General features: G+C 45.5%; 1 protein-coding gene across 1 annotated transcript in view; it reads right to left on the bottom strand.

Moving 5' to 3' along the window:
• The window catches only part of LOC126260757 (uncharacterized), a 289,462-nt gene that overhangs the window by 161,049 nt on the left and 115,318 nt on the right, over positions 1 to 13,095 (bottom strand). The window contains exon 3 of the mRNA XM_049958096.1: positions 10,956 to 11,218. Within this exon, the coding sequence (XP_049814053.1) occupies positions 10,956 to 11,218 (263 nt within the window). The remainder of the gene's footprint in view (positions 1 to 10,955; positions 11,219 to 13,095) is intronic.

Here is a 13,095-nt window from a genome sequence, read left to right as displayed (position 1 = left end):
CACTTGTGAGGACAGCCAATTGTACACTAGTACTACCACCCCCACCTGCTTCTCGGGTGTCAACAGGCAGGTTGCTGCCACACTGTTTTGGTTTTCGGTTCGCTTAGCTGGGTGGTACACAGACTGACAAAGGAAGTGAACATCCAGAAACCATGGTCGGAAGTCAAAGTAAATTGGCACTTGTACATACCATCGACAGGTAGGTAAATGATTAGAGTTACAATACTCCCTGGAAGGTAGAATGACTACAAGAGAGGATTAGAACTCTTTGTTCTCAATGTTGTTACCAGGTGTGGTAGGTATATGAGATGTTGAGTGATTACCGTGAAGGACATAGAGATGCTGCACAATCGTGTGAGACAGCATTATCAGCACATAACAGAGTTTGAAAGGGGACTCACTGTGGGTATCCATTTGGTCAGCTGATTGAAAAGCGCAGTATTCAGATTTGTGTGGCATTCAGGTGACAGTAGGCCAGTATTGAATTGTCTGGGAATGTGAGGGTAGGCATACACATCGTGAAGGTTTTGGTTGACCATGGTTGAATATCGCATGTATCACTGTACTGTGCACCAAGCACATTCATAACCCTTTACATTTATGTTTACCAACAGACAACAAGTAATGGAATCCCTGCAACATTCTATATTAATCTGAGCCATCGGTTGCTTGTTCACACATGACCTGTTGAGGTACTCATGTGGCCAGCAAGATCCCCAGATCTGTCCCCGATAGAAAATGTGTGGAATCACCTCAGATGTAAACTCAGTCCCTGTTTGTGTTCTAGGACATCAAGGATCATTTACAATGAGGTGACTGAAGTTATGGGATAGCGATATGCACATATACAGATGGCGGTAGTATTGCATACTCGAGGTATCAAAGGGCAGTTCTTTGGCACAGCTATCATTTTGACTCAAGTGGTTCATGTGAAAAGATTTCCGACGTGATTATGGCCGCTCGACAGCAATTAACACAGTTCGAACGCAGAATGGTAAATGGAGCTAGATACATGGGACATTCCATTTCGGAAATCGTTAGAGAATTCAGTATTCCAAGATCCACAGTGTGATGAGTGTATGAAGAATGCCAGATTTCAGGCATTAGCTCTCACCACAAACAACACAGTGGACAACGGCCATCAGTTAATGACCAAGAGTAGCAGCATTTGTGGAGAGTTGTCATGCTAACAAACAATCAACACAGCGTGAAATGATCACAGAAATCAATGTGGGACGTACGACGAACGCATGCGGTAGGGCAGTGCAGCGAAATTTGGCGTTAATGGGCTGTGGCAGCAGACGACAGACGTGAGTGTCTTTGCTAACAGCGCGACATCGCCTGCAGCGCCTCTCCTGGGCTCGTGATCTCACCTGTTGGACCCTAGACGACTGGAAAACCTTGGCCTGGTCAGATCAGTCCTGATCTCAGTTTGTAGAACTTGACTGTGTGGTTCGAATGTGGTGGAAACCCCACACAGCCGTGGCCCAACTTGTCAAGGTGGTGCCGGCTCCGTAATGGCGTATGGTGTGTTTATGTGGAACGCACTGGGTCTTTTGATCGAACTGAATCGGTCAATGATTGGAAATGGTTGTGTTCAGCTACTAGAACACCATTAACGCCATTCAACGACGGAATTTTTGTGGATGACAATGTGCCATGTTACCAGGCCACAACTGTTTGCGATTGATTTGAAGAACAGTCTGCACAATTCGAGCGAATGTTTTTCCACCGACATCATCCGAAATGAATACCATCGAACATTTATGGGACATGATTGGGAGGTCAGATGGTGCACAAAGTGCTGCACGATCAACACTTTCACAGCTACAGACAGTGACAGAGGCAGCGTGGCTCCAAATTTCTGCAAAGGGACTTCCAACGACTTGTTGCTGCACCTTTTCTTTAGCTCTGCTACAGTCCGTGAAGGATCAACGGTACCGACCGGCCGTCGTGTCATCCCCGTCAGTGGATGGAGGGGCATGTGTTCAGGACACCACTCCTCTGGCTGTATGTCAGTTTACGAGACCGGAGCCGCTACTCGAGAGTTCTTCAGTTTGTCACCAAGGACCGAGTGCGACCCGCTTGCCAACAGTGCTCGGCAGACAGGACAGTCACCCCGCCCAATAGCACTTAACTTCTGTGACCTGATGGGAACCGGTGCTACCACTGCAGCAAGGCTGTTGGCCCGCGATTCTGCACCACGCCCAGCAGAAGGTGGCTCCACACGATATTAGCAGGTACCCCATGACTATCGTTACCTCACTGTTGTGGGTCGCCTTGGTAGAGGATACGACTGCCTTATGACACCCGTTCCAAATGAATCGGTACAAGCGTGCATGCCAGAGAGAGCGCAACGTGTTGCTTGTAAATGAGCTGATACTGCCAAGTCATTTGTAAATCTGCCTCTCTGTAATAACATGATATACCCTCTCCACCTGTTATGACTTATTTTACTTCCTCCTTCCCTTCTGGGTGGTTCAGTTTCTTGTCACAAAGTCTAAGTGTCTTTGGTGTGAAGTCACATGTGCTGGACTGCTGTTGAAATTGCTCGTCAGTATTTTATTGTTGTTGTTGTGGTCTTCAGTCCAGAGACTGGTTTGATGTAGCTCTCCATGCTACTCTATCCTGTGCAAGCTTCTTCATCTCCCAGTACCTACTCCAACCTACATCCTTCTGAATATGTTTAGTGTATTCATCTCTTGGTCTCCCTCTACGATTTTTACCCGCCACGCTACCCTCCAATTTTATAAATTACTTATTTTAAAGTTTATTTGTTTTAACATTTGCTGTAAAAGTAACTTAATAGTGGATTTTCATTAACCTCAGTCTTTCTTCCACTGTTATTGACTCGAGTAGTCTGTTATTCGTGCTTACGTCGTTCATCCAAGCCTCACGCTGCAGTAGCACCTTCACCGTTGTGTCCCCCCTACCCTCCACCTCTACACCACTCATCTCCTTTCCCAAGGTGGCTTCCGTCGATTCCCCCTCCTGGATGTTTCCCTCTCTCCGTCCATTTATCCTATTTATCCATCCTGTCAACTCTGATCCTCACCTCCCCCTCTCTTCCTCTGTCCTTTTCCCTGGCTCCCTCTTCCCATCCTGTTTTTCCCCGCCTACCCTCTCTCTGCCTCCCTCCTCTCCCTCGAGTCCTTTTGCATTCCCATCCTCTGCCTTCCCTCTCGCGTCTGCCCTGTCCCCCCTTATGAATCCTCTCCCTCCGTCGAATCCTCCCCCCCCCCCCACTTCGTTTTTCCTCTCCTCCCCCTTTTTTCCCCTCATCTGTCCAGGTCCCCCCCTCTGCCCTTGGCTGTGGAGCGTCATCTTCGTGCCAACTTTTTAGTGCAGTGTTTTACGTGAATGTTAAGTGTTGTGCTTTTCTGAAGTGTTGTGAACAGAAATCATACTGTCGCTAGATGTGATTTTTATATCTCTTGCCAAGAGAAACCAGACTGTCGCCGTGTTTTTTTAATTGCCTGTCAACTGTTTTACCTGTCTGCTTCCTGTGTATTTTATTAGCATCGCCAACCCTTTGTTTTATGTTTTAACTTCCCCAATTTTCGGCCATTTTACAATTTAAGTCGCCGTTTTCATCGCCTGCTTTTATTGTTTATTATCTTCTTCTTCTGTTTTAAAAATTCTGCAGACTGAAGGGCGGCGTACTAAGCTGCTGCTACCCCGCCCCCTTCGGGAGGAATCGAAACTGAATAAAGGAAAATAAAAAAGAAAAGCGCCTCAGTAGGGTGTTTGCGGTATAAAGTTGCAGTTGTAGCGGTTACAAAGCTAAGTAATGACTTAGTTATTTGTGCACTGTTATAAAGTTATTAAATTTAATGGTTTCCAGGGTGATTCGTGCAGTTTGTGGCAAAATAACGATTTCATAAACTTTTGGAAACGTTCGCTCGCTTTTTTATTTTAGAATTTTCTGTGCGTTGAAGTCGTTTAGTAAATTTCGTGCTTTAGTTTTCAGCTGACATATCTTCTTGTTTCTAGTAAAATATTTCACTAAAATTTTCATTCAGTGTATTAACTTCGTTGAGTGTTCCAGTGGCCGCTTGAATTTTTGGTTTTAGCTAATAATTTTGTATAGTTTTGTTGGCATTGATATGAGCTGTGGTGTTGTAGTATTAATAAAAGTAGTTGCTTTCTTGGTAGACAGAGAATTTCGAGACCGCTATTGTCACTTCTATAAATAGTTCTGCTGGTGTAACTGAACTACGGTAACTTAGACGTGTATTTATTTCAGTAACTGTAAAATATTACCATGAGTGAGAAGTGTGGGCTCTGTCATAGGTTTGTGAGTAGTGTGTTACGGTGTGGGATTTGTTCAAAGTATTTTCATTCGGGGGAATGCAGTGGGGAACCCAGTGGGCATTCTAGCAAGATCCTCTCCTGGGAATGCAGAATCTGTCGTAGAAATAAGTCGACAGAGGAGCAGGAGCGTAAGATCTGTGCCCTTCAGGGGCAGTTACAACGTGCAAAGGAGGAACTAGATAGGTTGAGGAGGGTGAAAGGTGGAGGGGAATGGGAACTGGCAGTTAACAAGAAGACAGGTAGGAGGAGGTGGTATTCAGACAGTTATACTTTGCGTATATGCAATAGATTTGACCAACTGTCAGAGTTGAGTGGAGAGGAGCCTCTTGTAGCTGTAGATGTAGGGAACATGCAGCAGTCCTCAGCAGTTAGGAGGCCTAGGTCAGCTGCAAAGTCTAACAGGAAGAAGAAGGTTCTGCTGTTAGGTAGTTCGCATGGTAGAGGTGTAGGCCAGCACTTGCAGGAAGTGTTGGGGAGTGAGTACTAGGTCACCAGCACTGTGAAGCCTATAGTGCAGGGTTGGCTCAGGTGACTGACAGCATGGGGAAGCTATGCAGGAAATTTACAGAGGATGACCAGGTAGTGATGGTGGGTGGAGCAGGGAACAGTCTTGATAGGGACGGGGAATATGATGGCGGTGGTGACCTGGTAAAGATAACTACTCAGCCGGGTGGCACTAGTGTGCATTTCGCGCAACGAATGGCCTTTCAGACCATGATGCACAAATTTTAGCACTAAAAGCCTTTTGTACTAAAAAAAAGGTCACATATAATTACAAACTATGTAGGAAAGTTAATCCACTAGCAATAGAGAGTTTTTTAAACCTTGTTGAGGAACAAGAGTGGCAGGTTGTTTATAGTGCCGATAACATAGAAGATATACATTTCTCATGCAATTTGATAATTGCTTTCCACTTGAACGTTCTAAACGGGGTACTAGGAGTAATAGGCAGCCAAGGTGGCTGACTAGTGGGATAAGGATGCCATGTAGAGCAAAGTGGGAACTATATCATAATGTTAGAAGTAGTCACGATCAAGCTACAGTAGCCCATTACAAACAGTATCGTAAGACTCTTAAAAATGATATTAGGAAGGCAAAGAGTATGTGGTATACAAACAATATAGCTAATTCACAGGACAAAATTAAAACCATATGGTCAGTTGTGTAGGAAGTGTCTGGTCAGTAGCAGGAGGTCGACAATATCAAGTCAGTTCTTAGTACAAATTATTCTGTTACTGATAAATCAGATATATGTATAATATTTAACGATCATTTTCTGAGCATTGCTGGTGAATTAAATAAAAATTTAGTTTCTACAGGGAATCATATAACTTTCTTGGCAAATGCCAGTCCGAGATTGTAGTCTGAAATACGCCTCTGTGACACAGACAAGGGGAGATTGAGCCACTAATTAAATCACTGAAGACTGAGAACTCTCATGGATATGATGGAGCGCCTAGCAGAATATTTAAGTACTGTGGTGCACATGTTAGACCTGTATTTAGCCATAGTTGTAATTTTTCCGTTAGGAATGGTCAGTTTCCTGAACGATTAAAGTAGTCAGTAGTAAAGCCGCTTTATAAAAAGGGAGAAAGGGATAATGTAGACAATTTTAGACCTATTTCTATGCCATCAGTGTTTGCTAAAGTTAATGAAAAGGCTGTGTTTGTAAGGTTAATTGATCATTTTATATCACGCGATTTGCTGTCAAATGTACAGTTCGGCCTTAGAAGTCGTTTAACAACTGAAAATGCTATATACTATTTTTTCTGTGAGGCACTGGAAGAGTTAAAAGGTTTCGAATGCTAGACATATTTTTTGATTTAACTGAGGCATTTTATGGTCTTGATCACAAAATATTGCTCCAGAAGTTGGACCATTACAGAATACGGGTAGTAGCTCACAACTGGTTCACCTGTTACTTTAGCAACACACAGCAAAAGGTCATTATTCACAATGTTGATAACGGCTGCGATGTGGGGTCTGAGTGGGGTACTGTCAAGTGGGGGGGGGGGGGGGGTGCCCCAGGGATCATTGTTGGGGCCGCTCCTGTTCCTTATTTATACAAATGGTATGCCCTCTAGTATTACAGGTAACTCTAAAATATTTCTGTTTGCTGATGACACTAGCTTGGTAGTAAAGGATGTTGTGTGCAACATTGGCTGCTCGGTTTCAAATAGTGCAGTATGTGACCTAAGTTCATGACTTGTAGAAAATAAAGTAACACTAAATCACAGCGATACTCAGTTTTTACAGTTTCTAACACACAATTCAACGAGACCTGATGTTTTAATTTCGCAGAATGGGCATATGATTAGTGAAATTGAACGGTCCAAATTTCTTGGTATTCAGATAGATAGCAAACTGTCGTGGAAAGCCCACGTTCAGGATCTTGTTCAAAGACTTAATGCTGCCATTTTTGCGATTTGAACGGTATGTGAATTGAGTGCTCGTTCAACATGAAAATTAGTCTACTTTGCTTATTTTCATCCGTTTATGTCTTACGGTATTATATTTTGGGGTAACTCTTCCCATTCTAAAAGGATATTTTTGACTCAGAAACGGACGGAATAAGTGGTGTAAGTTGACGAACCTCTTGTCGATCCCCGTTCACGAGTATGGGTACATTGGCCCTCGATATATATATATATATATATATATATATATATATATATATATATATATATATATATATACACGAGGGCCATTCAGAAAGTAACCTCCGGTTGATTTAAAAAAATACACCAAGTTAAATAAAAATATTTTAATATATACATCTTACAACTACATCTTTGCACTATTTTTCTACATAGTCTCCATAGCGATTGAGGCACTTATCGTATCTCTTCACAAGCTTTGAAATTCCTTCTGCATAAAAATCACCCGCTTGCGCCTGGAGTCAGCCTGTGACCGCATCTTTGAGCTCTTCGTCGCCATCAAACCGCTGTGACCCGAGCCATTTCTTCAAATGCATGAAGAGGTGATAATCACTTGGCGCCAGGTCTGGGCTGTAAGGTGGATGGTTGACAACGTCCCACTTGAAGGACTCAAGAAGGGCCGTTGTTCTGCGAGCAGAGTGAGGACGGGCGTTATCGTGCAAAAAAACGATACCGGAAGTCAGCATACCACGGCGTTTGTTCTGTATAGCCCGTCGTAACTTTTTTATTGTTTCACAGTACACGTCTTGATTAATGGTCGTACCACGTTCCATGAATTCAACCAACAACACCCCTTTGGCATCCCAAAACACCGTTGCCATCAGTTTTCTGGCAGAAAAATCTTGCGAGGCTTTTCTTGGTTTGGTAGGCGAATTTGAATGTGCCCACATCTTTGATTGTTCTTTTGTCTCAGGGTTCACGTACTTAATCCAGGTTTCGTCACCGGTCACGATTCTGTTTAACAATGGTTCTCCTTCGTCCTCATAACGTGACAGAAAGTCTAATGCAGAGGCCATTCTTTGAGTTTTGTGGTGGTCGGTAAGAATTTTGGGCACCCATCGTGCACAGAACTTACGGTAACCCAATCTTGCTGTCACTATCTCGTACAAGAGAGTCTTAGAAATCTGTGGAAAACCAGTAGACAACTCCGACATTGAGAAACGTCGATTTTCACGAACTTTTGCATCAACTGTCTGAACGAGTTCGTCAGTCACCAATGATGGTCTACCACTCCTCTCTTCATCATGAACGTTTTCTCGTCCACTTTTAAATAAATGTACCCATTCACGGACAACTCCTTCACTCATAACTCTTGGTCCGTACACGGCACAAAGCTCACGATGAATAGCTGCTGCAGAATATCCTTTGGCTGTAAAAAACCTTATGACAGCACGCACTTCACATTTGGCGGGGTTTTCTATTGCAGCACACATTTCAAACTGCCACAAAAACTAAACTAGCGCAGGTACGACGTTCACTCGACAACGGCTTGATGCCGATTGACCTGTTGAGTGCGTGAACGCACAGATGGCGTCGCTACTCCCCCCACAACCCGCACTGTGACCAATCGGAGGTTACTTTCTGAACCGCCCTCGTATATATATATATATATATATATATATATATATATATATATATATATATATATATATATATATATATAATTTCTTGTTAACAATATTAGCTTATTCCCAAGAATAAGCAGCTTTCACTCAGTTAATACCTGGCAGAAATGAAACCTGCATTTGTATCAGAATTCCTTAACTCTTGTGCAGAGAGGTGTGCAGTATACTGATGCATCCATTTTCAATAAGCTACCGCTCGAATTCAAAAATCTTATCATTAATCCATGCGCTTTCAAATCGAAACTGAAGAGTATTTTCATGGGTCACTTCTTCTATTCTGTCGAGGAGTTCCTTGAAAAATTAAGCTGATTCTTGTTGTATTGTTGATTGCGTTCATTTGTGGATTGACTTTTTTCGGGTTCATAAACATTTTATTTTTAACCAAAATATCCACGGGTGTACTGTCGGTCTACAGTGTACAACGGGCACAATATTTCGGCGATCATACATGTCGCCATCATCAGGTGAACTGACGGAATGAGCTCCTGTGAACGTGCCGGCACGGAGATCCGTACGGTATGGCTGCTCAGAGGGAACTGGGTTCGGTCGCGGCGGCGGCCGATTTAAATACCCTCCGCCCGCGGCGCGCTCCCTCCGCTGTCCACGCCCCGCGCCACGGTCGCGCGGCGGAACAGATTGCGACGGCGTCTGAGACGACGTCGGTGTGATGGCTCTGTCCGCCGTGGTCGTCACAACTATACGTTTGCTCGATTTACTCTTGATTAACCCAATCGCTGGTTCCCAAGCCTTGCTAAGATTATAGCCACAGTCACGGTTTATGAGGTCGGTGCGAATTTCGATGGCCTCTCTCAACAACGCTGTCCCAGTATCTCGACGTCTGTACCAGAATCCTCGTGCGTTCATACTCCATAGCGTGATTTTCCGACAAATAATGTTCAGCGACCGCCGACTTGCTCGGATACATCAGTCGAGTGTGCCCTCTGGTGTTCACGGCATCGATCCTCGACGGTACGCATCGTCTGACCAATATACGACTTGCCACATTGACACGGAATCTGGTACACGCCGGCCTTCCTGAAACCGAGGTCATCTTTGGCGCTCCCCACCAGTGCACGAGTTGTATTTGGAGGACAAAACACAGTTTCGACCCGGTGTTTCTTCAAAATGCGGGCGATTTTCCCGAGAGTGCGCCTGTATATGGAATAAACGCAGTCCCTACCTCCTCCCTCGTGACTTCATCCATCTCAACAGGTTGTGCTGCAGTGGTTGGGCGCAGAGCACGTTGAATCTGCCACTCTGAGTACCCATTTTTTCGAAATACAGTTCTCAGATGTTCCAATTCCTGGGGTAGACTCTCTGCGTCAGAGATAGTGCGCGCCCTATGTACTAGAGTTTTAAGTACCCCATTCCTCTGTGTAGGGTGGAGGCAGCTGTCTGCGTGCAAATACGGATGAGTGTGCATTGTCTTCCGATACACCCCATGACCTAGGGTGCCATCAGCCCTTCTCTTGACCAAGACGTCAAGGAAAGGTAATTTACCCTCCATTTCAGTCTCCATAGTGAATTTGATGTTGGGGAGTATGGAGTTTAGATGTGTAAGAAAGTCAAGGAGTTTATCCATACCATGTGGCCAGATGACGAACGTGTCGTCCACGTAACGGGAAAAGCAAGTAGGTTTCCATTCGGATGACGACAGGGCTTCCTCCTCGTAGTTCTCCATGTACAAATTCGCTACCACCGGTGACAGTGGGCTACCCATGGCAACTCCCTCCGTTTGTTCGTAGTATTCTCCATCAAAAAGAAAATATGTGGAAGTCAAGAAATGCCTAAAAAGTTCAGTGGTCTTCTACTCAAACTTCTGACTAATCAATTCTAGTGACTCTCACAGGGGTACCCTCGTAAACAAGGAAACTACGTCAAAACTCACCATGATATCTGACTCATCCAACCTGAAGCTATCAAGGCATTTAACAAAATCCACGGAATTATGGATGTGATGTGGGCATTTACCCACATAAGGACTTAATATTCCCGTCAGGTATTTGGCCAACAAATATGTAGGTGCCCTGATGTTGCTGACAATGGGGCGTAATGGCACCCCCTCTTTGTGAACCTTCAGGAGTCCATATAGTCTAGGCAGTACCGGACCTTGGGGTAACAATTTCTTAGCGTCACTCTCCGGTAAATCTGCGTCCTTGAGAAGCGACCTCATCTTGTTCTCCGCCTTCTTTGTAGGGTCAACGCTGATCTTCCGGTACGAATCGTCATTTAGCAGGCTCTGCATCTTATCAGTGTAATCCTAATGGGAGACAACAACTGTTGTCCGTCAGTTCACCTGATGATGGCGACATGTATGATAGCCGACATATTGTGCCCGTTGGACACTGTAGACCGGCAGTACACCCGTGGATATTTTGATTATCAAATACGCCGAGAGAAACTCAAGAATCACATTTTATTTTTATCTGTTATTACTTTTATGTTGTAGTTTCATGTACTGACACATTCCGTGACCTTGGAGATTTGCTCGTCTATTTGGTCCTACGGAACTCGACGTGTGATTAAAAAAAATAAATAAAAAGGAGGGATGCAGGCGTGGCATCACGCGGCGACCGACCTTGTCGTTCTCGAGGGCGACGGCGTCGCGCAGCTCTGCGGTGAAGAGTGGCGGCTGCGCCTGCGGCCGGTCCAGCGTCACGGTGAGCGGCTCCGACAGCTCCCCGGGCTCTGAGCGGCCGGCGGCGCTCTCTGCGCTGACGCGGAACTGGTAGCGCCAGCCGGGCTCCAGGCCCGACAGCGCAGCTTCGGGCCGCAGCGTCGGCGCAGGCGTCGAGCGCACCCAGTGCGGCGTGCCCGCGCGCCGGTGCTCCACCAGGTAGCCTGCCGCACAGGGGCTGCGTCCGTCTCACGCGAGTACCACAGCAGGCTCGTAAACAACAACAAACAGGTTGACAACACGGCGGCCAGTGTAATGCTGTCCCTGTCACTGCCGTCGTGCGAATCATTTGGGGTCTGGCTTCTCTACGTCTACACTCAGCAAAGCGACTTAAAGTACTTGGCAGAGGGAACTTTTGGTACCACTGTCATTATAAGAGGGTTGGAACTTAAATACTGGCAACTATTTATTCACAACCGATACAAAAGAGGTACATGTATGCACCAGTTACTGTCCTTCAAAGTAGTCACTAGCATTGTGTAGAACTCGCTGCCAGCGATGTGGATGGCGTAGTATACCGTTAGCAAAGCCTGTTCTGCTGATGGTCCGAATGGAGCAATCTACTGCCTGTCGACTCTCTGGAACAGTTATGAAGTGAATGCCACGAAGTGGATCCTTCATCTTCGGAATCAAATCAATGTCACAAGGACTTACGTCTGGGGAGTATGGTGGATGGTACAGTACTTCCCAGTCCCATCGACCTAACAGTGCGCTGTATGTGCCTGCACATTGTCGTACAAAATGATGGGTGGGTTGCGCAGAGTGTGTCGCCGCTTCTTTCGCAAAGCTTGTCGCAGGTTATGCTCCAATAACGAACAGTAATACAGCAGCTTCCTGGCAGATTAAAACTGTGTGCCGGACCGAGACTCGAACTCGGGACCTTTGCCTTTCGCGGGCAAGTGCTCTACTGACTTAGCTACCCAAGCAAGACTCACGCCCCGTCCTCACAGCTTTAATTCCGCCAGTATCAAGTCTCCTACCTTCCAAACTTCACAGAAGCTCTCCTGCCCGCGAAAGGCAAAGGTCCCGAGTTCGAGTCTCGGTCTGGCACACTGTTTTAATCTGCCAGGAAGTTTCATATCAGCGCACACTCCGCTGTAGCGAGAAAATTTCATTCTAGAAAGATCCCCCAGGGTGTGGCTAAGCCATGTCTCCGCAATATCCTTTCTTCCAGGAGTGCTAGTTCTGCTAGGTTCGCAGGAGAGCTTCTGTGAAGTTTGGAAGGTAGGAGACGAGGTACTGACCGAATTAAAGCTGTGAGGACGGGGCGTGAGTCGTGTTTGGGTAGCTCAGTCGGTAGAGCACTTGCCCGCGAAAGGCAAAGGTCCCGAGTTCGAGTCTCGGTCCGGCACACAGTTTTAATCTGCCAGGAAGTTTCATATCAGCGCACACTCCGCTGTAGAGTGAAAATTTCATTCTAGTAATACAGTACTTTGACGGTCTGCTGTGGAGGAATGTAATACCTTAGAAAAACACCATCACAGTCGTATATGAGAATCACAATAACTTTCAGCATACTGGGGCCCTGACGCACTTTCGACTTTCGCGGCGACCCATAATGACGCCATTTGTTGGATTGGCGTTAAAGTTTTGGCTCGTACGGTGTGGCCCATGGTTCCTGTTTCGAAAACATAGTGACACCGTTACATTACACCACTCGCTCGCAAGTGACTATGTTTCCCTCGATTGCACAGACGCCGGTGACATGGGACCGGCGAGTCCATTTGCTCCGAGGTAAGGCAGGTATGTCAACACCGTGTGCTATCAACGACAACAGCAGATTCCATTGCGTAGTGTCTCCATAACAGTGTTGCCACTATTTAAGTTCCAACCTACGTAATTACAATGTGCGACGTTACTGAGATAAGTAGTAACACACAGATTAGCCATCAAAAACCGTACATACAACGGTGTCCAAATTTAAAGCAACAAACGGAGTTTTGGCAAGGTTGCGTTTCTTTTGACACATACAGTATAAACAGGTGATAGTACAGTAGAAGCAATTTGAAGAATACAGAACGTAATCAGTTGCAAGATGCAA

Source organism: Schistocerca nitens, chromosome 5 (genome assembly GCF_023898315.1).
Source record: "Schistocerca nitens isolate TAMUIC-IGC-003100 chromosome 5, iqSchNite1.1, whole genome shotgun sequence".
Taxonomy (NCBI): Eukaryota; Metazoa; Arthropoda; class Insecta; order Orthoptera; family Acrididae; genus Schistocerca; species Schistocerca nitens.
The sequence above is the reverse complement of the archived record's forward strand: the minus strand, read 5'-3'. Positions and strand labels throughout refer to the sequence as shown.